Consider the following 26,311-nt stretch of genomic DNA (forward strand, 5'->3'; position numbering starts at 1 on the left):
GTAGTGGTGAGTCAGCTTCTCCCCCTCCCTGTGCCCCTCACCCCCACTTGTGCACAAGCTCTCTCTCAAATAAAATTTATAAAAACCACATTAAAAAATGTTTTAATAATTTCTATTACCTGGCTAATTTAAGCATTTCCATTTATTGTGATTACTAATTGGACTTATTTGCATCTTGTTTTGTCCTTTGCTTACTTTTTTTTTTTTTTTAACTTCTCTCTCTCCCTAAGCACTCTTTTCCTTCCTTCTCTTGCAGTGATCAAATTTTCTTTATTCCTCCACTGTTTTAAAAGTCATATATTCCTGGGTAGGGGGAGGGTGAAATATGTGATGGGGATTAGGGAGTGCACTTGTCATGGTGAGCACCAGGTGATGTATAGAAGTGCTGTATCACTGTATTGTATACCAGAAACTAATACTGTAAAAAAAAGTTATGCTTACGAAAAAATTTTTTTAAAAAGTTATATATTCCCTTCATGTTCAAGCATTACATATAAATTCTTGATTTAAATATATAATACCTCTCCCCTTCTTAACGTGATAAAGTGATAAAGGTCTAAGAATGCTTTAACCCACCTCCCACTCTTCTGCCATATTATTTCACAGTATTTAATTATATCTTTTTTAAACTTGCCCCAAATTAGTCTTTATTATTATTATTACTATTTGTTCCCTACTCCATGTTTTAGTTACCCCATTCTTTTCATTTTAAATTCCATTGCCACTAAATAAGCAATATTTACTTACTCTTCTGGTCTCTTAATTATCTGTTTTTTATACCAAATAATCTGCAGTTACAATTACTGCCTTGATCACCATTTCTGATCCATATTCTCTTATCACTACTTTGTAACTTAACACTTTCATGTATGAGCTTTCAAACAGAACTGATATTCAAAAAATGTACAAAGTTAGTATTATCTGGACCAAAGTAAACCTAGGAATTTTTTTCAGTCAATAATTATTTGAAGATAATCCCTGGAGTGTATAATTATACTCTCTGTATACACAAAATCATATCTGCAAAAGGACCCTTTTATAAACATAGCTCTTTTCTTCTTTGCCTTAAAGATTTAAATAATAATTAGTAGCAAATGTATCTGGCAAACGACTAATGGAAAAAGTTGTTCTCTTTCACAGATACAGGAAAAGGAATTAGTTGACACGCTACTGCCTCTAACTGAAGAATTAGGAGTTTGACATATTTAACGCTAAATGATTTCTAACAAGTGAAATCAATTTAAAAAGCACATCAGGGGCACCTGGGTGGCTCAGTTAAGCATCTGACTCGGCCTAGGTCAAGATCTCAGGGTCCGGGCGCCTGGGTGGCTCAGTTGGTTAAGCGACTGCCTTCGGCTCAGGTCGTGATCCCGGGGTCCTGGGATCGAGTCCCACATCGGGCTCCTGGCTCAGCGGGGAGCCTGCTTCTCCCTCTGACCCTCTCCCCTCTCATGCTGTTTCTCTCCTGCGCACTCTCTAATAAATAAATAAATAAATAATCTTAAAAAAAAAAAAAAAAAGATCTCAGGGTCCTAGGATGGAGTCCCTCCCGCTCTGCTGGCTCCCTGCTCGGCAGGGAGTCTCTTTCTCCCTCTGCCCCTCTCCCCGCTCAGCTCATACTCATGCTCCCTCTCCCTCCCTCCCGCTCTCAAATAAATAAATAATCTTTTAAAAAAATAAAAATAAAAAGCAAATCAGAAACAGTTCAGAGCCTGTACCCGCTGACACTGAAAAATACCTCACAAACATCTGCATATATCTACAGGAGATGGAGAGATATAGCATAAATTTTAGAAACCACCAGTCCAGCTCGTTCATTTTTTTTTATGGTCGAATATGCATAAAATTGCCCATCCATTTTTAGAGTGGTTAGGGGACCTAAGATCACTCAGAAAGATGATGAGACCTTAAATGGATTAAGGATCTACAACTGTGAAGACGAGCTGTTGGGGCAGGATGGGTGGGGGGAGGGGGACAAGGAGTGCGAGTCTGCATGGGATTTCCCAGCAGTGTTGTACTCGGAGGATTCCAGTTAGCCACAGGGGTAAAGAGGGTAAATGAGAGCTTCTCACCAACTACCCCCAAAATAAATACAACTAAAGGCTGAGACGCCTTTTTTTTTAATCATTAAAACGTTGGAGAGGAAAGTCCAACACTGCAAATTTGCTTTAATAAGACAGTTCTTTTGCTCCTGAGAGAAGGCAAGCCTGGGTCAATGGCTGGACAAGAGGATGGCTCAGAGCCTGCTGGAAGTATTTTATCAACAAGGACTTAACGGTACCTTTCATGTGCCAGGAACACTGCTTAACACAAAAGGAACAAAACTGATGAGGCCTCTGTGCTTAAGGACCTCACTGCATCAATGGGGAGACATAATTATGTTTATAGACTAGAAAGCAATTAGTAGTTGTACCAAGGCCTTCAGGAAAGGGAGTAACATGGCTCACGGTGGTGAGGTGCGGACGTGTGGCCTATGTCCAAGTCGTAACACCACCAACAGCACTGTTTACTGATTGCCTCCTGGCTGCCAGGCAACCTGCTAGGCGCTTTTTCTTCACAATACCTCAGCGGAGATAGGTGTTACTGTCCCCATTTTACAGATGAGGCCATGGACTTGAGAGGCTGAGTAAAGGCTAACATGTCATTCAAGGCAGAGCTGGGCACACAAACACAGGTGTGACACAAGAACCAAGCTTCATCAGTTCTCCTTACAGCCCCTTCCCTCACAGTAAGGAAGGGGAAAACCTTTGAACTTGAATTTTAAAACAATTTATAGATGTAATTGTAATATACTACAAACAGGACGGCAAAAAGTAACCACCATTTGCCTGCCTACTCCTTTAATTCTCAACTTAACGTCATGTCTTCTAGGACTCCATCCCGGCTCCCCAAACTGGGTTTAGCTCCCCCAAATAAGGATCACAATCCTTCATGTGCAATTTTAAAAGCCGGTAAGTTCTGGAAATCTAAAGGGTTTTCATAAGTTTGCAGCAAGCTTGGTGACAAAAGGTGACCTGAACTGACGTGAAACTATTTTAAGTCTTTACTTTTCCTACTCAGTGTGAATATTCACATTCGGATGTGAGAAAAATGTGTTTGATTAAGGGATGCTGCCCACTGCAGTTATTATAGAATACATATGTATATTACACCTTTCTAAAATCCAAACATTTCTGACTTGCACACCACATCTGGCCCCAAGGATCTCAAAGGACTCCGGAACTATACCCTATGCATAAATCTCATTGCACTACATGCATTTATTCTTTGTAAGCCCAGCACCTGACAGTGTCTTGCATATAATAGGTACACAATAAATATTTCATGAATGAAGAAATAAGACTGAGAAATTGGCTAAGAAGGGAAAATGGTCAGTGGCTTGGGAATGACTATGGTTCCCGACTTGTAGGCTGGGCCTCTAACCATGGAATGCTACTTCCTTCTCGAACATGGAGGTCCTATTAATAGTTGCTGCTGACTGAGGGAAAGGGACAGAGCTGCTGTCTTCACTAGGAATAAAAATAGTCCAGGGGTCTTACATGATGGGCCCACATATAACTTTAGGCCAGTAATATAGAACAGCAGGCATATTCATACCTCAGACCACATGGGCAGCCTCACGGGTCCCCCCTTGAACTTGGGAGCAGAAGACCTGCGTTTGGCCCTGACCCTACTACACGCGGTAAGCTTTTAGGCCTGTAGTTTTCTCAGCTGTAAAATATCAACCAGAGTAACCCCTAAGGCCCTCACACGTGGGTCTCTAACAAGATAACTCATGGGAGGGGCAGCAGTAGTTGCCCTACACTCTGGAGGAGCAGGATACAAACCTCCGGAGGTTCTTCACTCCTGTCTACTGCCCTGGCAGTCCCGAGTTCACTGTCCCCCCGTTCAGTGTGCTCTGTCCAACCTATACACACCTCCTCTCTCACCCCAAAACAGAACAGTCAATGCAAAAAAGACGCATTTTTGTACCCAGGGCACCAGGGGGGCTCTGTCTTCGATCCCAAACAGAGGGGGTCCCCTGAAAGAGGATGGGGTGGAATGGGAGTGCGGCTAGCAAGCACTGGATTTAAGGAGCAAACCTCCTAAATGCAAAGTCTCAGGACCAGGAGGGGATTGGGTAGGAGAATGAGTGCCACGAGAGGGCAGCTCGGGTGGTCCTTCCTTACCTGGTAGCACAGGATGGTTTGCTGGACCAGCCGCGCGTAGCCATCCAGGCGGACCCCGGAATTGCTCCTGCTCCTCATCTCCGCGTGCTGCCGGGGCCGCAGCGCCCGACGGGCCGTGCAGAGGTGGGACGCCCGAACTGCGGCCGCCGAGCGGGCCTGGTTCCCAAACACTCACAGCCTCGGTTAGCTCTCGGGACAGTGCCCGGCGGTGGGAGGTCGAGACTTTTTTAAAATGAAAGAACCAAAGTAAGATTGGAAAACAAGCCAACCAGAGTTTCGCTCCTCCGCAAGGCGCGGGGGCGGTAATGGGGGCCGGCGCTAAGGCGGCCCCTCCCTGACCAGGCCCGCCGCACTCTCGACACCCGCTCGTCCCGGACAGCCCCGCCGAAGACGCGGGGAACGGGGTTCAGGACGTGAGACAACGACGACCCCGTCGGGCCTTTTTCGCCTTAAAGCAGTCTGGAGGAGGCCCCGGGGCGGGCCGCCAACCGAGCCTACCCGTCTGCCGCAACCCACTTGCGGCCCGCCCCCGGCCCCGCCCCCGCCGCGGAACGCAGCCCTCGGAGTCGCGGCTCGAGGGGGAAAGGAAAGGGGGTGGCCCACAGGAGTAGCGGACCACTTGGCTCCGGGCGGGAACCAAATTGCCTCCCTGAGCCCCTTACCTCCCCGCGGGCCGCCGACCCCAGGACAAGCTAGAGAAACAGGCCCTTCCGCAGTGACCACCTGGATGCCCTTGGGCCCGCCCCAGGCCCCACCTTTGGATCCGCCTCCGGCTCCGCCCCGTCGCGGAGCGGAACCCGCGGAGCGGGGCCTGGGTTACAAGGTAAGGGGGCCGCTTCGCCAGAGGCCCAGAATGCCCCTAATACGGTTGCTTGTGGCCCCGCCCCGTCCTGAGATGAACTCGCAACAGCGTCCGTGACCCCGCCCCCAGGCCCGCCCCCGCAGCGGAGCGGAACCCGCGGAGTCAGGGAGATAAAGGACGGGTTCTAGGGCTCCTCCCCGAATTGCCGTGAGGCCCCGGGGATGGGCAGCCAACCTCACCGGAGGCGGGAGAGGTAGGCCCGCCCACCGCGGCCACTGGGCTGGCCGCCGGCCAGGATCATAATTCTGTACCTGGCCGCTTCTCCACCGCCGAGCAGAAGCCAAGTAGCGGGGCCCCTTAGGGAAGGAAAGGGGGCGGTCGGGGCAGGGTCCCCTAGCCGCACCCTTCTTCCCCCCTTCGGCTCCTGTAGCCCCTGCCCCTGATGACCTCTCTCGAAGTCAGGCCTGCAGTCCACCTCCTACAGGCCTACTACTTGAAACTGGCATTTTTGCAGCGGTAATTACCTACAGTTCAGTCTTTGACCCAGTGTTCATTTTCCAACTAAATCTGTTCCACTGGACAGCTCGGCTAATGTAATTTTCAGAAGCCCTCTGCTAGTCTCCATGCATTTACTGTATGCTTGACCTAGTAGGCCGCTCCTCCTCCTCGCCTATCTGAAGCCTTTTTTTTTTTTTTTTAAAGATTGTTTATTTGAAAGAGAGAATGAGCCAGGGAGAAAGGCAGAGGGAGAGGGCGAAGCAGACTCCTCGCTAAGCAGGGAGCCCGACGAGGGGCTCGATCCAGTGACACTGTGATCACGACCTGAGTTGAAGGCAGCTGCTTAACCTTAACCGACTGAGCCACCCAGGCGCCCCTGAAGCCTATCCTTTAAGAGCCAACTCAGGGGACGCCTGGGTGGCTCAGTTGGTTAAGCAGCTGCCTTCAGCTCAGGTCATGATCCCAGTGTCCCGGGATCAAGTCCTGCTCGGCGGGGAGTCTGCTTCTCCCTCTCCCTCTGCCTGCCGCCACTCCTGCTTGTGCTCTCTCTCTCTGACAAATAAAAAAAATAAAATCTTAAAAAAAAAGAGCCAACTCAGTTCTCCCCTCCTAGAAGCCCTCTCCGTTCTCTGAATTGCCATATAATTTCTTTGTAAGAACCTTAGTTTTGGAGTCAGTGCAAATTAAATTCAAATTCCAGTTCTGCCATTGACAAGTGTTGTGAGCTTTAGCATGCCATTGCAGCAGTTTGAAATTCAACGTTCCCATCTGTAAAATGGGGATAATAGCACCTACGTCATAGGGTGGCTAACATCAAGGGATGAATGTAAAGCACTTAGCAGCATGCCTAGCTCATAGAAAAGTACTTCATAAATCACAGCTGTTTTCATCTGTCATTTGACAATGTATTGCCTCATGTTATTTTCGTTTTCAGATGAGGCATGCTTTCCTAACTGGATTGTAAGATACTCATTCAAACAGCCTTTGAGGGGCGCCTGGGTAGCTCAGTTGGTTAAGGGCCAAATCTTGGTTTTTGATCCAGTTGTGATCTCAGAGTGTTGAGATCCAGCCCCCCCTCCCCCACGCCAGGGCTCCAAGCTCAGTGTGGGAAGTCTGCTTAGGATAGTCTCTCCCTCTCCCCCCTACCCTGCGTTCTCTAGTTCATAAATAAAAATCTTTTTTTAAAAAAAGTTTTAGGGTGCCTGTGTGGCTCAGTGGGTTAAGTGTCTGCCTTCGGCTCAGGTCATGATCCCGGGGTCCTGGGATCGAGCCCTGTGTCGGGCTCTCTGCTCAGCGGGGAGCCTGCTTCTCCCTCTCCCTGCCGCTCTGCCTGCTTGTGCGCTCTCCCTCAAATAAATTAAAAAAAAAAAAGTCTTTGAAATCTGCCATGTCTGCAACAGTGTTGAGCTCAGTGTCGAATGGATGAAAGAAAATCAGTCCTGCAAACTGGGTCCCCTTAACTAAATTCACTTTAGAAATTCCATACCATAAATCTATGTCACTCAACTAAAGCATCAAACCCCACATGATGTCACATACATTTTTCTTACTATTGGCTCTTAAATTATGCAGCAATCCATGTGATGTGCCTCCATGCAGAATTTGCAATGATCTAAGGGTAAATAAAATTAGACATTAAGTTATCACCATTAAATCTCTTTTGGAATCGGAATATGTACTCTTAACAGAACTCATTCTGCATCAAAAAGCTGGGATGGGATCATTGCTTCATTACCGTTACTGTTCACACTGAATGCTTCTTCAAGAGTTCATTTTGCAGCCATGGGAGAAATACCTGATAACCTTTGCTCATTACCTGGCATTTCTATCCAGTATAGAAATATTTTCAGCTTATCTCATTCTTGATGAATTCCCCTATGCACACATATACCCCTTTGGTGTATAGCTAGCCTATAGTGTATAGCTTTGGTCTATGCTTTAATGAATATTATCTTATCAGCTCTATTTTTCCATAAGCTTGAAATTCCAGGGTAAAACCAAGAAGCAAAGCTACTACTTTTTAGCTTTTAAATTTCCATGCATATTTTGGACCATAAGCTGTGCTATATAAAAATCAGACTCATGGGCGCCTGGGTGGCTCAGTTGGTTAAGCGACTGCCTTCGGCTCAGGTCATGATCCTGGAGTCCCTGGATCGAGTCCGCATCGGGCTCCCTGCTCGGCAGGGGGTCTGCTTCTCTCTCTGACCCTCCCCCCTCTCATGTGCTCTCTCTCATTCTCTCTCTCAAATAATTAAAATCTTTAAAAAAAAAAATCAGACTCATATCTTAGTATCCCTTTGTCCCTAAGATACAAAACTTCCATATCTTGGTTTCTATATCCATGAAGCCTTTCTCTGGCTGTGATCCAATAGACAGAAACCTGTCTCCAAAGTCATTTCTCAAATATTTGTCAAGAATCAGATATGGGGGGCGCCTGGGTGGCTCAGTTGGTTAAGCGACTGCCTTGGCTCAGGTCATGATCCTGGAGTCCCGGGATCGAGTCCCGCATCGGGCTCCCTGCTCGGCAGGGAGCCTGCTTCTGCCTCTGACCCTCCCCCCTCTCATGTGCTCTCTCTCTCTCATTCTCTCTGTCTCAAATAAATAAATAAATAAATCTTAAAAAAAAAAAGAATCAGATATGGAACATGATGACGGGGTATGTTGTTGTTTTTGAAGCAGATTCATGGTCTTTGTAGACATGAAAGCCCAAAAACTGGACTCTAGGGTCCATACAGGACTTCTCTGACCTCATCCAGAGGGTCTGCCTCATTGTCCTGCCATAGGGGCTCAGGTCAACGAAGTTCCCAGGGAGCCCCATGTCATCAACCAAGGCAGAAACCAGTGTTTCTTCTGGAAGGCTCAAATTTTTGACCCTAAGGAAAAGCACCCCGTCTTTGACACCAAGAAGAGGGTCCATTCTGAATGGATTTTCTGAAAAGAGCTAATGTGCCAAATTCTGTTATTTCTATGACAATCACATCTTTGTTGACTGGAGATCATTTTCATTGCAATGTTTTAAAGAATGTACAATTTGTCTCTGTTCCAGATTCCTGCAGCTAGTTTGAGACTAAGAAGTAAAGAGTAGAAACATCAGAGAGTGTAAGATTTCTTCTCAGTGAAGAATATACAGATATATTTAAAAGAATATATTCTGGAAGAATGTAGTCAATTTTTCTTTGCCTCAACATTTTGATGCTGTACCTAGAGAAAAGAAAAAAGAATCTACTGACAAGAATTCTGCCCACTCAAGATTATGTTTTTATGTCCACCCAGTCTTTCCTTTTTCCTGTCCTTCAACTGCATCAGTTGGAGCTGAGCAGAGACAAACTAAATAGTCCTTAAAATGCTGTTATGGAGAAAAAATGATAACACACTAGTCCATTCAGTAAAATGTTCATTTAGTAAAGTAGCCCGTTGTCAAAATGGTCTTCAAACTAACCTGCTTTCTACGTGACCTCATTAGATATACACCAGCATCCCAAATGAAGCCATTTCACCATTTTTGCTGAGACTAGTCCCAATGCTGCTCCCTGAAGTTAAGAGTTACTCTGTGGGATTAATGATTGCAGTGTGTTTTGGGGAAAAACTTCTCAAATGTTCTGAAGAAATTCTTCTTCAAATACTGGTCACTGCTGTGATGCTCCTTGCCTCCTCATACTAGCACTTCTGTCTCCTTCAGTGGAGTCTCAGATTGTGAGACCAATTTTAAACTCAAAGAAGGATGCTTCTCAGGAACATTCTCTCTGTCCTGCCCCTAATGTGTGTGAAGTAAAAAAAAAAAAAAAAAAAAAAATAGACGAGAATTTGGCTTAAGGACCACAACCCAGACACAAAACACAAAAGGGAAAATAAGGGGGCATGGACAGAATCTAAAGAACACTGGACACTGTGCATCCTTTGGTGTACACTTGATTACATCATCTCCAGGAGATCTGGTCTGTGAGATCTCACACCCAAATCTCAGGTTATCTCACCACCTTCTTCATCAATTTAATCCTCAACATCTTTGAGGCAGCGGAGCATCACAGGAGAGATTGTTCAAAGACCTCTTATAGAATCAAGGCCAGCTTCCCCCGTTTGTAGCTCCCCTGTACTAATCAGTTCCCCAGAAATCCCTAATCCTGTCCTCACCTTCTTGAAATCCTACTGTTCAATGCTGAGGATGCAGAGACATGGAGGGGGGATCCAAATCTGGGGCTGTGAGGGCCAATGGCAACATGTGTTAAGGAGGGAATCTTGAAAGTGTGAGGGGAAAAAGAAGAAGAGACCTCAGAAACTGATCTCGTGGGGAGGAACCTTGCTCTCACCTCACAATCACTGTGTGTCCGCTGTTTGCCAGAAGATGTTACCGTCACGTTCCTCTTAGGCCACTCACATGCCACGTCGCCGGGGCAAGAGATCCCAGGCGCCTTCCCTCAGTGAAAGCTTTCAAACTCAAAGGACTGAACTACAAATTTATTTTGGCGATCTTAACATTTTTGTCGATTTTAACATAAATACAAGACAATTAAATAAATCAGAGAAGAAATCTTGCAAAGGCAAATCAGCACTCACAGAAGTGTATTACATTATTATTGTGGTTAGTCGGGGATACAACAGTCACTTGAAATATATGCAAGGGAACCATAGTGAAAGACCGAACTACAGGGTTTTGCAAGGTTCCTAATCAGGACACACTTGAGGCATTGTTCAGGCAGCTAGCTATAGGCGGGAAGCAAGATAAACCCTCTATAACTAGGAGCAATCAGGGTTTGATACATATGGAAACAATAGCACTGCAGGATAGTTCACGTTCCCAACAGCTGCTCCCCCTTGTCACTATACATTCTTCAACACTTGACACCTTTTAAGAAATAATTATAGCTCTGGCAGGGCCAGAGTGTACCAGTCCTAACAACTAAAGTACTATGCAGTCACCTTTTAAAGAAGAGCAGTATGATTTTTTTTTTCCCTCATATACATCTCCTTTAAAAAGGAATCCTACTCTACTCCCCTTTTCTCCCATCCAAGTACTAACCAGGCCCGACCCTGCTTAGCTTCCGAGATCAGACGAGATCGGGCGCGTTCAGGGTGGTATGGCCGGCCGTAGACTCTACTCCCCTTTTCTGAAAGGCTCTGGGGATTTGAGAAGCGGCAGTGTATGTTTCTCCTCCACATTCACAATCTTCCTGATTACAGGTCCGTCCTTCTCCATGGCCAAGGTGATTAGGGACGAGATCAGGAGATGGGTATTGGGACTGGGTGCCGCACATGGCTGTACTCGTGGTGCCCTGCACAAGGGTGCACCCGAGAGGATGCGTGGGGCTCAAATATGGCCCCCACTTTGTTTGACAAACCATGAGCCCTCGGGGCTGTGTCTGCCCAGTAGGGGCACCTTTTTCCAACTCGCTCAAAGGCACTATATGAGCTAATTGCGCACTGTCTGCGCACACTTTTTCCAGTCTGGCTGGCAGCATTATTTCTTGATTTCAGTGATGCTTCTGTATTTCACATCCCATATAATCTCCAAAAGGAGCTGAACCAGCAAGGATTTTCTGAATTATCACATTAGACACAATAACACAACCACGATTCTACAAAGAAATTAATTTACACATTGTACCTCTGAAACAAATAATACATTATATGTTAAAAAAGAAGAAGAAGAAGATAGCAGGAGGCGAAGAATGAAGGGGGGGAAATTGGAGGGGGAGATGAACCATGAGAGACGATGGACTCTGAAAAACAAACTGAGGGTTCTAGAGGGGAGGGGGGTGGGAGGATGGGTTAGCCTGGTGATGGGTATTGAGGAGGGCACGTTCTGCATGGAGCACTGGGTGTTATACGCAAACAATGAATCATGGAACACTTCATCTAAAACTAATGATGTAATGTATGGGGATTAACATAACAATAAAAATTTAAAAAAGAAAATAAATACAAAAAAACGTAGAAGATATGTGACATGTGGGGCACTAGAATTTAGCTTATTTATAACAAAGGCATGCACAACTAAACTCACCAACAGGCTGAAGTCAACAGTTGCTTTATAGGACCTTATCATAGATGACTCAGCCTCTTTAAAATGTGGCTAGAAATGAACTACTTTGATTTTAAACGAGTCTTATTCTTACTGTGTTGTTTAAACCCAATCTTCTTTTAAAATGAAGGATAAAAAAAACGAGACAGCAAATGTCTAAAAACCATGTATAACGTCTTGGGTTTCCTCTTTCAATAACCACTGCCCTCAATTAGCGTATGTTCCTCCAGAGGTTGCTGAGTATAAAATTAGTTGATTTTCATACATCTCACATTGTGTAAAAGGTAAAATTGGACATTTTCACTGTCAAGCATCATGCTTTGATTTTAGAAAAAGGAATCACATTTGCTCAATAAAGTGTAAGCTTCCCCGCTTTGAAGTCCTTCTGAGAGCGAGACGGCCTTTACCATTGCACGAATCTTCTTTCTCGGTAAACATGTACTGCTTCCCAGTGAAATCATGAAGGCACACATCTCCATTCTGAGCACTGAAAGAAACACCATTCTTGTCTGTTGAAGCATTCCCTATATAAGGAAAAACAAAATTGGTGTCATGAAGTATCCAGAGAAAGCAATTAAAAAATACAGTTAAACATCACTTCGTTCTGAAGTAGGCACATGTAGTACATGGGTTTGTTTTTTTTTTAAAATATAGTTATGATGTATTGTCATGTTTTACTTTTTGATCCTTCCCTGAGGCCACTCAAAGTAAACAACACAAAGTGGAGGATGTGTCAGAAACCAGTTCTCTATGGCAATTTTTTTTTTTTAATGAAACGGTCAAAATATGAAGCGAAGCAATATATTTGATATGAGAAGACCCATTTCCTAACTCTGGTTGATCATATTATTGAGAAGTAGCTTCTGTGTAGTATGACCTAATATAATATTCTGGTCTCCCCCAAAAGGTTAAGGTTAACCGAGGTCCCCATATGTCCCCTTACAAGGTTCTTGGTTCCTTCAGGTTCCTATAAAATAAAACTTTGTATCAGAGAAACCCAGAGCAACAACAGTCATGGCCAAGAAAAAACCATCTCTGGTAGAGTAAACCGGCTCCTCTGACTAAATCACGACAGGACTGGTTCCCACGAGGAAACCACCAATTAATTACAACCTCAGAGTCCAGGCCAGGGTGCAGCTGGACATTCTAGAGCCAATGTAGTTCGGACCTGGGCCTCCCACACCACAAGCAGGCCCCCAACTGTGTGTGTGCTCAGACCCTCTGGCTACTTGGCACCAACCTCCTGACCATCATACTACTGGAAGACAATGTAGCAAGCCAAATAACAGGGCGCCTCGGTGGCACAGTCGGTTGAGTGAGCGACTCTTGTTTTCGGCTCAGGCCATGATCTCAGGGTCCTGAGATGGAGCCCCGCGTCAGACTCCGCACTCAGTGCAGAGTCTGCTTGAGATTTTCCCTCCCTCTGGCTCTGTCCCTTCCACTTGTACGCTTTTCCTCTCTCTCTCTAAAATAAATAAATAAATCTTAAAAAAAAAAAAAAAGCTGAATAATAAGCCCATTTTTGAGTTCATGCTATAATCATAATAATGATTAACAGTGTTGAGAACTTTATAAGTATTATCTCATTTACTATACTACACGTTGAGTGCTATGATTATCCCCATCTCACAGACGATGAAACTAAGGTTTCAGAAATTAAGTGCTTTGTACACGGTTATGCAGCTCAGAATTGATGGAGTCAACATGTGATGTTTCTTTCAAACTGTGAGTTTAGTGGCCCCCCATGTACCGAGTGAGAGGGCTGCTGGTGCCCAAGCCTTTAAAGCATAACCAGATATGTAGCATTCACACAAACTACGTGAGGGACATGGTCAACACAGCCCAAATAGGGCATGTGACCATTTGAGACAGCTGTCCTGATTTAGCCATTTTGGTTTGAGGACATTTTGGTGCAGGGACAATTTGACCTGGTATAATACACCATTAACCTTCCAGTTTCTTTTTTGGAATTGCCCATCCCATACCTCATCCATCCCAGATCCTGGTGTGCAGCCTGAGGAGTCAGGGATGTCTATCTGATGAACATGTTATGTGGTATTAAAAACTTGGCCATTCCGGTGGCCTAAAATGTACCCCCCCCCCGCCCTCACTGTCGGCCATCCAAAACAGCTGTGTCAAATCAGCCATGTCCAACAGCTGTGCAAAATGTGTTGCTTCAGTCAAATCTGATTGCCCAAAGCATGGCAACACAGGCTAGGCAAGTGAGGCTTCATCTGTGAGTTGTTCCTAGAATATGGAAAAAACCTGGCTTTAAGAGCGCCAAACATTTCTGTCCAAGCCAACAGGCTTTCTGATATGTTGTGATTTTGAGGATTCATGATGGCTTACCTCACACCTCTGATTTCTCTGCCTTGAACTTGCTTTTTCACGCTAACTTATCAGCCAGTCTTGATTGCTACTGGCCCCACTCTCTTTACTTAACATTGAGTCATTCCCGACAGAGCCATTTGTCCTAGAACCCAGAGCTCTTACGCCGGCAACTGCGGTGAAGAGCTAAGGCCAGATGGTAGGTGTTTTTCATCTTCTACAGCAATGGTTCTCAGTGAAGGGGAGGTGGGTGATTTTACCCTTTAGGAGACATTTCACAATGTCCGAAGACATTTTTGGTTGTCACAACTGGGGGTGAGTGGGTGGATGCTACTGGTATCTGGTGGGTGGAAACTAGGGATGTTGCTAAACGTCCCCAACTGCACAGGACAGCCCCCCCCCCCCAAACAAAGAGTTACCTAGCTCCAAATGTCAATTGTGCCGAGGTTGAGAAACCTCAATTTAGAGGCATTCCATTGTATTTTTAAATTCTATATAAACCAGCAGGACCTCCCATCTTTAGGTTGGAAACCTGACAGGTATATGAACTTTCTCACATATTTATTTGAATTCATCATGAAAATAATTAATATCCTAAAATGATGAATAAAAGCAAATTCTCCAGGGAAGGAGAAAGTATACGAGTAGAAATAGAAGTTTTGATGAAAATGCAAAAGATGTATTAAGAAGCCAAAGAAGAATGAAATACATAAGCTTTTATGAATGGACAACCAAGTGTATGAAAGAAAGAAAATGTAATGGAAGTTTTAGCTAGAAATGTCAGAATTAGTATAAGGAGGCGTTGCAGCAATAATCTGTTCATATATTGGTGACATACATGGTCACCAGTACTGGCCACAATTCATCTTGGCAGTATTTGACATATTAATGGGGATCTGGGCACTGCCACAAGGCAGCCATGCTGTGGAAAAGAATGAACAAACATGACAAGCAAAAAATAGGAAGGTTTAAAAGTGTTGAAAATATGTATGATTATACATGTACTAAAAAAATTGATATGGTCTTGGGACGCCTGGGTGGCTCAGTCGGTTAAGCATCTGCCTTCAGCTCAGGTCATGATCCTGGGGTCCTGGGATCGAGTCCCGCGTCGGGCTCCCTGCTCTGCGGGGAGCCTGCTTCTCCCTCTGCCTCTGCCTCTCTCTCTCTCATGAATAAATAAATAAAATCTTTAAAAAAAATTGATATGGTCTTAACTATTTTCGGAACAGCTTACACAGCAGGAGAACAGCACTGAGGTCTTTGGGCAGTCCTTAAATCAGGATTTGCAACGTGAAACATTTTAGGTCATCATTAAGTCCCATCATGAAAAACTAAACCTTAAAAAAATGTTTTTCTGGTATTTGCTCTAAATTGAATACATTTGGATTAATAAACTTCCTCTACCATAAGGGAGCCACATTTTGATCCACTAGTCATATGTACTTTTTCTCTTTGCTTAGCAAAAATGCCATTAAAGGATAAAAGTACTTTAATAAAACAAACACTAGCTTGAGAAATACTATGTTGAGGGATACGTACCATTCCCGCTCGCAAGGCCTGAGCAATCGTTATTCACCAGCAGCGTGGTGGAGTGCGTGGAGTTACTGTTTGACTGTAAGGAATTTGAAGAGCTGGACACTCCTTGGTTTACAGTCTGCTTCTTTAAACCATTAGTAGCAGTTTTACTCCAGTCTACAGCAGAATAAGCATTTCAGAAAAACAGGGCGGAATGTTTGAAGCTCAAATGCAAGAGACAGATCACAGGGGAACTCGTTCTAGCAACTGATCTCACTTCCAGATCCCACTTCCACTTCTTACAAAAAGTCACACATTTCACAAGTTGGTGTGATAAAATGTATTTTCACTTAAGACTATATACCTTTATCCTTTAAACGACCACTTGGTTAAAAGTAACCTATATGCTCTTGGGACTAAAGGCTATGCTCATTTGATTGTGTCTAAAGATAGCCACTGAATTAGGCAGTACTCCAGAACCAAGGATTGTCTTAACAAGAACACAAGATGGGGCGCCTGGGTGGCTCAGTCCGTTAAGCATCTGCCTTCGGCTCAGGTCATGATCTCAGGGTCCTGGGATCGAGCCCCACATTGAGCCCCATATCGGACTCCTGGCTGGCTCAGCGGCGAGTCTGCTTCTCCCTCTCCCTCTCCCTCTCCCCCTGCTTGTGTGCTCTCTCTCTCTCTCAAATGAATAAATAAAATCTTAATAACAACAAAAAAACAAGAACACAAGACACCTGTGTTGTGGTGACAGGTGGCTCTTAAATGACTTAAAATGACTGAACTATATGTACTGCTATTTTCTGAGTGCAGATCTGGTGCACACAGGTCCCTGCCATACCGCAAAGGTGGTATTCGTGGGTGATATTCATGTAAAAGGAATTTGTTTTCAAACAGTACTTCAGTTTTCTTATTTTCTTGAAAAGGAGCCATTTGCTCTGCAAAGCAGCAGGGCACGCCTGAAAAGAACTTCAAAATAACCAAAGGTATGCTAAAGCTTATATACAACGTCTGGGCCACTAACACATTAAGCAATGGACAACCAGGACCTGTGGAGAAAAGGTTGAGCCAAGGCTTTTTTTTAATAAGAAAATAATATGCTTTATTAAAGAATTATAGAATTTTTAAATGTTTTTAAGTCCAGTAAGTTTAGTGTACTATTAGTTTCAGGTGTGCACTATAGTGACCCAGCACTTCCACACGTGCTGAGTGCTCATCACGACACGTGCCCTCTGGAGTCCCCATCACCTGTTTCACCCCTCCCCCCAGCCCCAAGGTTGAGCCAAGGCTTAACAAGTTATGAAGGTAAATACGAAAAATTACTTCAGACAAATGGAAAACCTGGGCTCAAAAGGAAAAATTGCACTCTTGTTTCATTTAAGAAGCAATGAGCCCGTTAATCCTATTGTTCACGAAGTTCCCAGATAATGAGCAATTATTTTGTAATTCACTAGGGTTTTTCTCCCTAATGTCCACAATTGAGATCCGTTCACTGATTTCCAGATCTGACAGCCCTTCGGCATTGACTGCTTTAGATCTTAACTTATGTCTTTTCCCCAAGATTTAAGAGGAGAAAAAGGTCAATCTTTACCAGAATTTTCAGCCAGCCGTAACTTTCCACAACAAAGATACCGCCTCCATTGCTTTCTGACGTTCTCTTTTGCTACACAGTAAAAGATGAATATGAAAAATCCTATGGAGGAAAAAAAAACCTGTAACATAATTCCAAACTGAGACCTGAATGTCATGAACTTCCTTTGCCCAAAAGATAAAATCTTTGGCAGCTATAGGCAATGTGAAATTTTACAAATGGGGGGGAAAAAAGTCCAAAGTCCTAAGAAAGTCTGCTATTGAAAGGCACCCTGAAGGGACTCTCTTTGTAAGATAAAAAATACTTATGAGAGGAATGATAACTCCCTATTTCCAAAATTAAACTGTCTCTCCTCTCACATCCCATCCTTGGCGTTCCCTATCTTTGGAAGTATAAGCCATCCACTCTACTCAGGATGCCAGCTCAGACCTTGGCTCCTACTTCCCCACCCTTCCATATTTATGATGCATCTTCATGTTCAGTCAAGTGCCACATCCTCCTCCTCGGTCTCAAATCCCTGGCTCCTCCTCTCCAGCCCATGGCAGAGTCCCTTGCCTGGGCTCTTCCCTCTTCCTCCCAAGCCTGGTGCCCCACAGTGATGTCCTTGTCTGCCCTCCAGTCTCCCTCTACTCTGTTCAAGGAAATTCTCCACTGTTGTCCTGGCCACAAAGAAAGCAACACTATAGACCTGAAGAGGGACTCGGGTTCTGCCTCCCACCCACCTTCTTCCTGGTCCTGCAGGCACGGGGCTCCATGCTGCTACCACGCCTCAAGGCTTTTGCCAATAAATATTTGCTGAACGAATGGGCGACTTCTGAATTCTCCCTCTCCTGAAATCCCGGTCGGTCTTTAAAATCTTCCTTTTTAAATATCAGGTTTGCTTCTAGTACAGTACACATGCCCATCCTAAAACCTGCCATCTTGACTACTGCACACCTTTGTTTATCTGCTACCCTTGGGCAATTCCCCTTGGTTGCACAAGAGGAGAAACAGCATGTATGAGAGAGATCAAAATGGACCTAAGCCCAACTCAGAACCTACACACAGCTTTCCTTTAACCAACCACAAAGCCAGTGAATTAGGCATTAGTTCCCTTTTGTAAATGGAACGATGCATTCCTTTCATCTATTCATATTCTAATGAGAAGACATTCTGGGGGAAATGAAGACAGAGGCAGGTTCAGTTTCCACATTAAATATATGAGGATAGGTACCCTGCTTTCATGTTTGTGATTAGTGTGATGTGGGCATATTTTTTGCTCTTTTAGCATGCCTTTAAGGCAAATAAAACTTTTCTATTTAATACTATGTGGTGTAACACCTGGATATACCAATTCAGGAACTGGTACATTGTAAGTTAAAATTAACAGGGGCACCTGGGTGGCTCAGTTGACTCTTGATTTTGGCTCAGGTCTTGGTCTCAGGATCCTGTGATTGAACCCCCCCCATCGGGCTCCACTTCTCTCCTCCCTTCCTCTCTCTCTCAAGTAATAAAGAAATAAATCTCTAAAGACATAAAATCTTTTTAAAAAATCTAACAAACTATGTAACTAACAAGTATATTAACTGGCTTCCTCCAAATAAGAACGGATAGCTAAATTAGGCATTTGAATTCAATCTCACGTTGGGATTTCTTTGAAAACCAGCAAAATAATCTACTGCCTGACAGAACTACGGGAGGACGCTATGGGAGCTAAAAGCAACAGGAAGGAAAAGATGAAAACAGGCAGATGAGAATGAATTAAAAGGCATCCCACAGCCGATTTGGAATAACAGGAAACCAAGGGACAAGAATTATCATTATTGTTACGTAAACCTATTAGCCTGCTTAGCATTTAATGCTAAAGTACTTCCATTAAAAATTAATTACAGCTGACAGGTCTTTTATAACGCTGATCTGAGTTAGTAGTTTGCTTTTCTGAACACCACAACTTGATGGGTTGGGAAATGTGTGCAGCTGGGCTTCAGGAACAAATGGAAAGCCGTGAAGAGCTCACACAGAGCCTGCCCCTTTCCCGCCGGGGTGGCCCAGCACAGCAACTTCTCAGGAAGAGCCGCAGGGCCGGGCTGTGGCCACTTGGCTCTGTCTATTGACTTCCCATTTCTCATTGCCTTCACTCAAACAGACCTAGAAGGTGGGCGTGGCCAGACGTCACCCGGACATATATGATCACGTGCACTTTGCTGTTTGCATGTTCTACCTCCATAAAAAGATTAAAAACAAAGGACAAGGAACCAAGTGAAGGAAGAGTGATTCCCATAAGCGAGTTCCTGGCAGGTTGGCAGGTTCCCCTCAATATGTTCTCTCTGAGGAGACAATATGGAGGAGGAAAAAAGTACCCGTTTCTTCCAAGGATCTCCAAGCCCCCTTTTTCAAAGATGAATCTGTTTTTCAACAAGTAAGTCTTCAGCTACGAAATAAGCCACTTCACGGATACTTTTTAGAGATTTTTAGTTCGACTGGGATCATTCATGCATAATTAGTGCTACAGAGCTTACCTTGTAAGGTGTTAAAGATTGCGAAGAGATACATGAAAGTGACGTTAACTGGTCCCCAGGCAAAGAAGGCAAAGCCCCAAGTAATGCCCAGTAAAAACGTAAGGCCGGCGACGCTCCTGAGGTCTTGAATACTGGTTTTCCGCTGGGCTCCCAGTTGTTTCTTCTTTTTAATTCGACAGAGCTGAACCAGGACCACAATGAACATGCTGACGTTCAGCAAAAATATCAAACAGAAATATCCCACAACTGTAATATAGAATACAGCATTGCTGTTGATCCAGCAACTGGAATTTGGGGGGAAAGACAATGGGAAACATATTACAGTGCTGAAATATGGTTCACAATGATACAATGAATCTAAATCATTTTACCGAAACATCCAAGAGGAAAAAAAAAAAAGATAAAACCAGCTGTTCGCTAACAACCACTTAAAGCTCGAAGGAAAAAAAAACCCTAAGAGTTTATTTTAGGACACTTGGTGATTAGAAGTATTTACAAACTATTCTTTGAAAACATTCCTGATTTTACCCCCTTTAAATCTTAGTCACTCTATCCATGAGTCTTTACTAATATAATGTAGCTGGTATTTCATTTTTATCAGAGGCTTAGAAAAGTATTTTCAAAAAACTTCCAATTCGTTTTTTTAATACTTAAATAGTAGCATGGCATTTCCAACTAGCTTATCTCATCACATACATAACTGTGAAGACTGCCGTAAATGTGACTGGATTTTATTAGGATGAGCGTCAGAGTCGATTACATACTCCACTTCCTTGGAGAATTCAGTTTTCCAGTTCACTTAACATTCCCTCAGGGACTTTGTACTCACAAGTCATCAGGTGAGCCATTGGGGAATTTCCCGTAGGACCCAAGGCCGTAGTTATTCGGGGATATAGCCAGGATGATGGTCACGACCACAGCTGGTAGCCCTGGAAGATGGGAAACATCAGTCACACGGAGTTCTAATAACCAAGGTGGTAAGAAGAAAGACTAGAGATCACGTTCTAGTTTCTTCTGGTAGCAGACTGCTGAGTTGTTCACCAAACCCTGTTTCTCTTTCTCCTTGGCACATGGCTGGACCTCTCCCAGCCTGCTTTGCAGCTGTGTGTGGCCACATAACTAGGTCTTGATCAGTGGGATATGGACAGAAGTGATTTGCTCTACCTCTACGCTTGTCCCATAAAAACTTCCTATATGAGATCCTCCACTCTTTCTTTTCCCAAATTCAGGGCAATTTTGGAAGCCCTGTCTTGAGGCAGAGCTTCCCACAGCTTGGATCCTGAATAACCACAAGACCACAGACCTCTCCAGTCCTGCTAACTGGACTGTGTGTGAGAAATTATCTTCTCCTGAGATTTTTTTTTTTTTTGTCAACTACAGCAGCTAGAGTTAACCTTAACTTATACACATCTGGAATGTAATTTTGAGGCTCAGGTGGCAGGCAAAGTGAAGGACTCCAAAATGTAAAGCAAATAATCAGCATAATAGGGTTATCAGCAACTCCTGGCCAATCTTTCATTATGAACCCCAAATCCTCCACTGACGAGCTGGAACCCATCAATGGATTGAGGAGCAGACCTGGTTGATCTGGGGGCTGCTGACTGTCACTATACTGGCCCTTTCAAGGGCCTACTGGCCCTTCCACTAAGAAGCAGCACAATGAGAAGGCTCTTCCCAGCTTAAGATGGCGTTTGGCTGGGAAGGAGTCCCTCTCACTCCCCATCCCGTCACCCCTCACCCCATTCCATGCGGACAGCTCACACTCTGTGCACAAAGATCAGCCTGACACCCAGTCTCAAGTCTCTGGTAAATAAAAAACAATTCCAGCGCCTGGGTGGCTCAGTCGTTAAGCGTCTGCCTTTGGCTCAGGTCATGATCCCAGGGTCCTGGGATCGAGTCCCGCGTCGGGCTCCCTGCTCGGCAGGGAGTCTGCTTCTCCCTCTCCCACTCCCCCTGCTTGTGTTCCCTCTCTCGCTATCTCTCTCTCTGTCAAATAAGTAAATAAAATCTTTAATAAATAAATAAATAAATAAAACAATTCCTCCTCACAGGCTGGGGTGCCTGGTACAATCTAACATAATATTTCATTTAATTCTTTTCTATTTGTACCTTACAGAGACACTAACATATGATAACTTCCTAAGTGAAACACTTTTCTAAAAATAAAACACTGGGGTTGTGGAGCCTGTCCAGGACAGAGAATGTGACCTTTTGGTATTCCACAAAGAGAGAATCTATGCTCGGTGTCAGAAGCAGTGATTTATTTTTCTAGGAAGAAGTGACTCATCTCTCTGGAAAGGTGTTCTGTTATTCTTGACAGGGATATAATGACAGGTGGGGTGACAAGTGTGGTAAAGGGTCTGCAGTGCTGTTGTGTAGGGAATATCTGAAGGAATATTTAGCCTGAAAAAGAGCAGAGGGAGGGATGGTGGCTGTAATTCAAAGGAAAGATACGCACGAGAAATCGGAAAACCAGGCTGCGCTGTTCTCAAATTGTGTGAATTGGGTAAATCATGTCGTCGCTTCGAGCTGGTTTCTGTACCGGGTGTCAGCAATAACTGCCTGTTCCAACCTCACCAGCTTAGCTTTCGTGGGGTTCCTTGTGTGAAAATACATGGAAGAACAGGGCATTTTTCATAATGTTATATATTACTTGCAGATTATCTGAAGGGCTCTTTGGCAGAGAGGTGTCCGCTTATTGTTTTGCCTTAGAAAGCAAAAACGAGACCACTGGGTAAGTGCCACCAGAGAGCCAAGTGAACTTAATGGGAAATCAGAGCTGTAGGGCTTTAGAAAATGGTTATTGGCTGCCTTGTAAGGTATTAAAAAGAAGACAACAGACCTAAAATTGAGTCACTTATGGTAAGCCCCAGGTGATGAAACTGAGACTTGACTTAATTACAATTTCAGCTCCCCCAGAAATGGAATCTTAAACCAGTCAATCAGGAATCCCATTATTAGCACTAGTTACGTAATCTGCCTGATAGACACCTCTGTCATCCCCTAAAGGAGCGTAACCTTGCAATAACGAACTCCCTTTTTTGCCTAGAATAACTTGCTTATTCCTGTTCCCTTCTGCCTATCAACGTCTTTCGTTTTGTACAGCTCCTTTCTATCTGCTAGATTGGATGCTGCCGATTCATGAATCCCTGAATAGAGCCGATAAGATCTTTAAAATGTAGTCCGTTGAATTTTGTTTTTTTTAACAAAGATAATGAGCTCCCTAATAATAGAAGTGTTCAAGCAGAGGTTAGATTACCTTTAGTCAAAGACAAGTCCAGTCAGGTTGATGAGGCTCCTACATTTGGTGGAGAGCTGAATGCCCGAATCTTCAAGATATGCGCGGTGTCTAAGACTTTGGGACCCACCACCAACAGGTGGCATGATCTGAAAACTGTGTCAGTGTGGCTGTGAAGTTACATCAGGTCTCACCTGGTATGTTCATCTCACTCTGCCCTTTTGAGCACAGTGTCGTACATGTGTGTCATATCTGGGAGATCTACAACAGAGTGAGGCTAGCTAGGAGGTCAGGGACAGAAAGCTTGACCTCATTATCACGAAGCTCACTTCTTCAATTTTTTGAGCACCTTCTGTGTGCCAGCCCTAACTCTAGTTACTGGAGATACAGACAGTATTCATAGCCCTAACCTCAAAGAGTTTTATGTCCATAACCAATATACAGGTATTCTAGAAAGAGACTGGACAAGGTTGAGGCGCCTGGGTGGCCAGGCAGAGAAGCGTCCAACTGTTGATTTCGGCTCAGGTCATGATCTCAGGGTTATGAGATCAAGCCCCACGTCGGGTTCTGCACTCAGCAGGGAGTCTGCTTAAGATTCTCCCTCTCCCTCTGCCCGCCCCTCTAAAACAAATAAATCTTAAAAAAAGAGAGAGAGAGAGAGACTGGAAAAGGTTGCCCTTTGGGCAGGCAGTGCAGTTAAGGACAACATAGCTGTTTTAGAAACCTGCCAAGTATGACCTGCTTTATCATCGTCTCTACCTGATGAAAAACCAAAATAGAGGAGTAAAAGCTTTGGAGAAAGCTCAGGCCACGTGCAAGCAAAATTATACATACCCCAACCAACAACGCAGAATTTAAGGATGTATTTCCGGATATAAGTATTAAACACTTTCACAAGGGCCAGGTACATATGGAATGCTTCCAGGCCCATCCATGTGAATGAGACCAAGAGAAAATAATGCAGAAATACAGCCACCGAGATGCAGAGGCCTTGCATGTCATACAGAGCTATCCATGAGTCCAGGAGAAATACCAGGTTCAGCAGGAGCAGAGCTGCACACAGCTGGATGAGGATTTTGGAAGGATAATCCCTCCGAATCTTTCTAAAAGGAAAGGACAAGAAAACGCTTATGTGAACATATCTATGAAATTTATGTGTATTCTTTGGCAAATGTCTATACGCATCAATTTCTTCTGTGTGTGTGTGTGCCAGGGGTAGGGGTGGGGGCAGGCATTGAAAATCAACGACCATAACAACAGCAAAGGAAAAATCAAAACAGAATATCGTCTGTCATAACAATATGGAAAATCGGTATTTGCATCTCTGTGGAATCTTTTACATGCTGACAGCTGACCCGACCTTTTAAATAATTTGTAGTGGAATCTACTGAGCACCCACCTTCCTTTCTCCCAAGCGACTTCGAGAAGCATTGCTGTTGCTTCTCATACGATAGGCTCCTACATTCAGATCTTCAAAACCTAGCCAGATCCCCCATGATGTTATTAGTTAAAATGAGATCACGGAAAGAAGAGTTTAAACTACAGCTAAATGAAACAGGCAGAGGAAATTAGAGCTAACTGATGACATGTGCATGTGTGTGTGTGAAATCAGACCTGGTGAAATCATTCTGAGTAATGGCTGGCCTGATGGTAATTTAGTCTCATTAATCATATTTCCAAAGGTCCACTAGAAGATCTGTAGTTACAGCTGGACCCTAAGTTTGGCACTGCAAGTAAATTTGTGCATTTCCTGAGCAGTGTCCAAAATCTAAATCCCAGAACTTACATACTGTTTAATTTAGTTAGTGCAATAAAAGTGCCTATTTTCTTTTTTTTTCCAACAGAATTTGTTGGAATTCGCCCCCCCACCCCAAAGTGACCAAAGGGACACTTCAAGTAAGCCAAGAAGGAGATGCTATTATTTGGAATGTCATTCTTGCATGACTTACAAAGTTGCACTCATGAATTATCTATCTTTTTCAGTGAGGCTTTACACCTTTTATTCTTCTTCATCCCCATACCTGCTACTGTTTTTAATCTTTCGTGTTTGCTCAGTGTAACTTAGAAACTTAATAAATTGAACATAGCTCTTATGCCGTACGTGAAGCTATGGTCTATATCAGAGTATAAGCTCTTGAGTTTCAAGGTCTGCATCCATCTTCCATTTCACGCTTAATGGCGGCGAGGTAGCAGGCACCATTTTAGGGTAAAAAGATGATTAAGACACAACCCCTGCCCTCAGTAAGTGTGCAAACTAGTAGAAGGAAGTGAGTATTTTAACCAAAAAGTCCCACAAATTTTTGCATATAGGTGGCACCATTAGATGTTATACAGGATAAGGTAGGCCAACGAGCACACGTGATACATTTTGGCAGTGGAGGGGAGTACTGCGTCCTGTAATCCAAGTTTCCAGTGTGGATACTCACTCAAAGGCTAAGTAGGTTACCAGAGTAACTGACAGAAAAATTGATGAAAGCCCACAACCAATATATGTGATAAACGTCAGAGCCATCATCTGAGAAGGTGGCAAGGATGTTCGAGATAGGTCCTGGAAAATAAAATACTGCTTTCAAGACCAAATATTTTAAAGAAATAAAAGAGCTATGGTTTACATTTATTGAGTGTTCTAAGCGCCTATCCATAGTTCATTCAACAAACCTACAAGGTAGACACAATTATTATCATCAAGTAAAAATAATGAAACTGAGGCCCAGAGAGGTTAAATAATTTGCCCAAGGTCACACAAGTATGAAATGGAGGAGCTGAGACCCAAATTCTGGTCTGGCTGCCTCCAAAGCCCGTGTACGTGATCAGTACAGATGGTTTCATTCTGCTTCCGGTCTTTAACAGAGCAGCCATCCGATGACCACCCTCCTCTGCCACCTGTTGGTATTGGGAAGAGTATCTGTCCCATCAGCAAGGCCGTGGCATTACGATACACTGGAAAAGCACTGGGCTAGGAGCCTAAAGACCTGAATTTGGCTTCAGGCCCTTATACTTCTTAGTTCTAGGACTGTGGACAATGGCCTAACAAATGAGTCTTAATTCTAAGTTCTTAAAATGACAGTAACAACACCCCATTCCACCTATCTTGTAGGACTGTTGGAGAAATTAAACATAATAACTTATGACAGAGCATTTTATGAAAACTTTAAAGTGCGGGGCGCCTGGGTGGCTCAGTTGGTTGGGCGACTGCCTTCGGCTCAGGTCATGATCCTGGAGTCCTGGGATGGAGTCCTGGGATCGAGTCCCGCATCGGCTCCCTGCTCAGCAGGGGTCTGCTTCTCCCTCTGCCCCTCCCCCACCTCCTACTCATTCTGTTTCTCTCTCTCAAATAAATAAAATCTTAAAAAAAAAGAGAGAAGATTTTAAAGGGCAATGCAAACTGGACAATTTTTCTTACCCATTTTAATCTGAATTCCCTAGGCCCTGCTATTTAAAAGAGGGAAACTTACATATAAAAATAGACTGGGGGGGGGAAACTTCCATGTTCAAGTATTCCAAGTGCATTTGCTCTTTGGAAGAGTAATTTCATTGGTCTATAACTTTGCCACAATATCCTACCTGCTGATCAAAGTCATCTATCATATTAGACATCATGGTGTGACGCCCAGCTACCCCTCAGACCCAGAATCTAAAACCATGTAGCG

At 44.0% G+C, this 26,311-nt stretch overlaps 2 protein-coding genes across 16 annotated transcripts in view; both read right to left on the reverse strand.

The window, feature by feature from the left end:
- PHKA2 (phosphorylase kinase regulatory subunit alpha 2) overlaps positions 1-4,984 on the reverse strand; it is a 75,451-nt gene extending 70,467 nt beyond the window's left edge. For 4 of the 8 annotated variants that reach the window (XM_035000399.1, XM_035000382.1, XM_035000373.1 and 1 more), the window contains exon 1: positions 4,170-4,651. In XM_035000399.1, the coding sequence (XP_034856290.1) occupies positions 4,170-4,247 (78 nt within the window). In that variant the 5' untranslated portion in view covers positions 4,248-4,651. Of the gene's footprint in view, positions 1-4,169; positions 4,654-4,831 lie in introns of those variants that run through there. The other 4 variants (XM_035000424.1, XM_035000415.1, XM_035000364.1 and 1 more) reach the window with 3 other exon arrangements.
- Positions 4,985-11,321: 6,337 nt separating this feature from the next.
- The window catches only part of ADGRG2 (adhesion G protein-coupled receptor G2), a 124,676-nt gene continuing 109,686 nt past the window's right edge, over positions 11,322-26,311 (reverse strand). For all 8 annotated transcript variants that reach the window (XM_035000476.1, XM_035000472.1, XM_035000465.1 and 5 more), the window contains 7 exons: positions 25,088-25,209; positions 23,496-23,764; positions 20,253-20,352; positions 19,424-19,707; positions 16,926-17,027; positions 15,356-15,508; positions 11,322-12,012 (listed from right to left, as the gene is read on the reverse strand). In XM_035000476.1, the coding sequence (XP_034856367.1) occupies positions 11,828-12,012; positions 15,356-15,508; positions 16,926-17,027; positions 19,424-19,707; positions 20,253-20,352; positions 23,496-23,764; positions 25,088-25,209 (1,215 nt within the window). In that variant the 3' untranslated portion in view covers positions 11,322-11,827. The remainder of the gene's footprint in view (positions 12,013-15,355; positions 15,509-16,925; positions 17,028-19,423; positions 19,708-20,252; positions 20,353-23,495; positions 23,765-25,087; positions 25,210-26,311) is intronic.

The sequence above is a fragment of the Mirounga leonina genome, unplaced genomic scaffold (genome assembly GCF_011800145.1).
Source record: "Mirounga leonina isolate KUSES-001 unplaced genomic scaffold, KU_Mleo_1.0 Mir_101595, whole genome shotgun sequence".
In the NCBI taxonomy this organism is placed as follows: Eukaryota; Metazoa; Chordata; class Mammalia; order Carnivora; family Phocidae; genus Mirounga; species Mirounga leonina.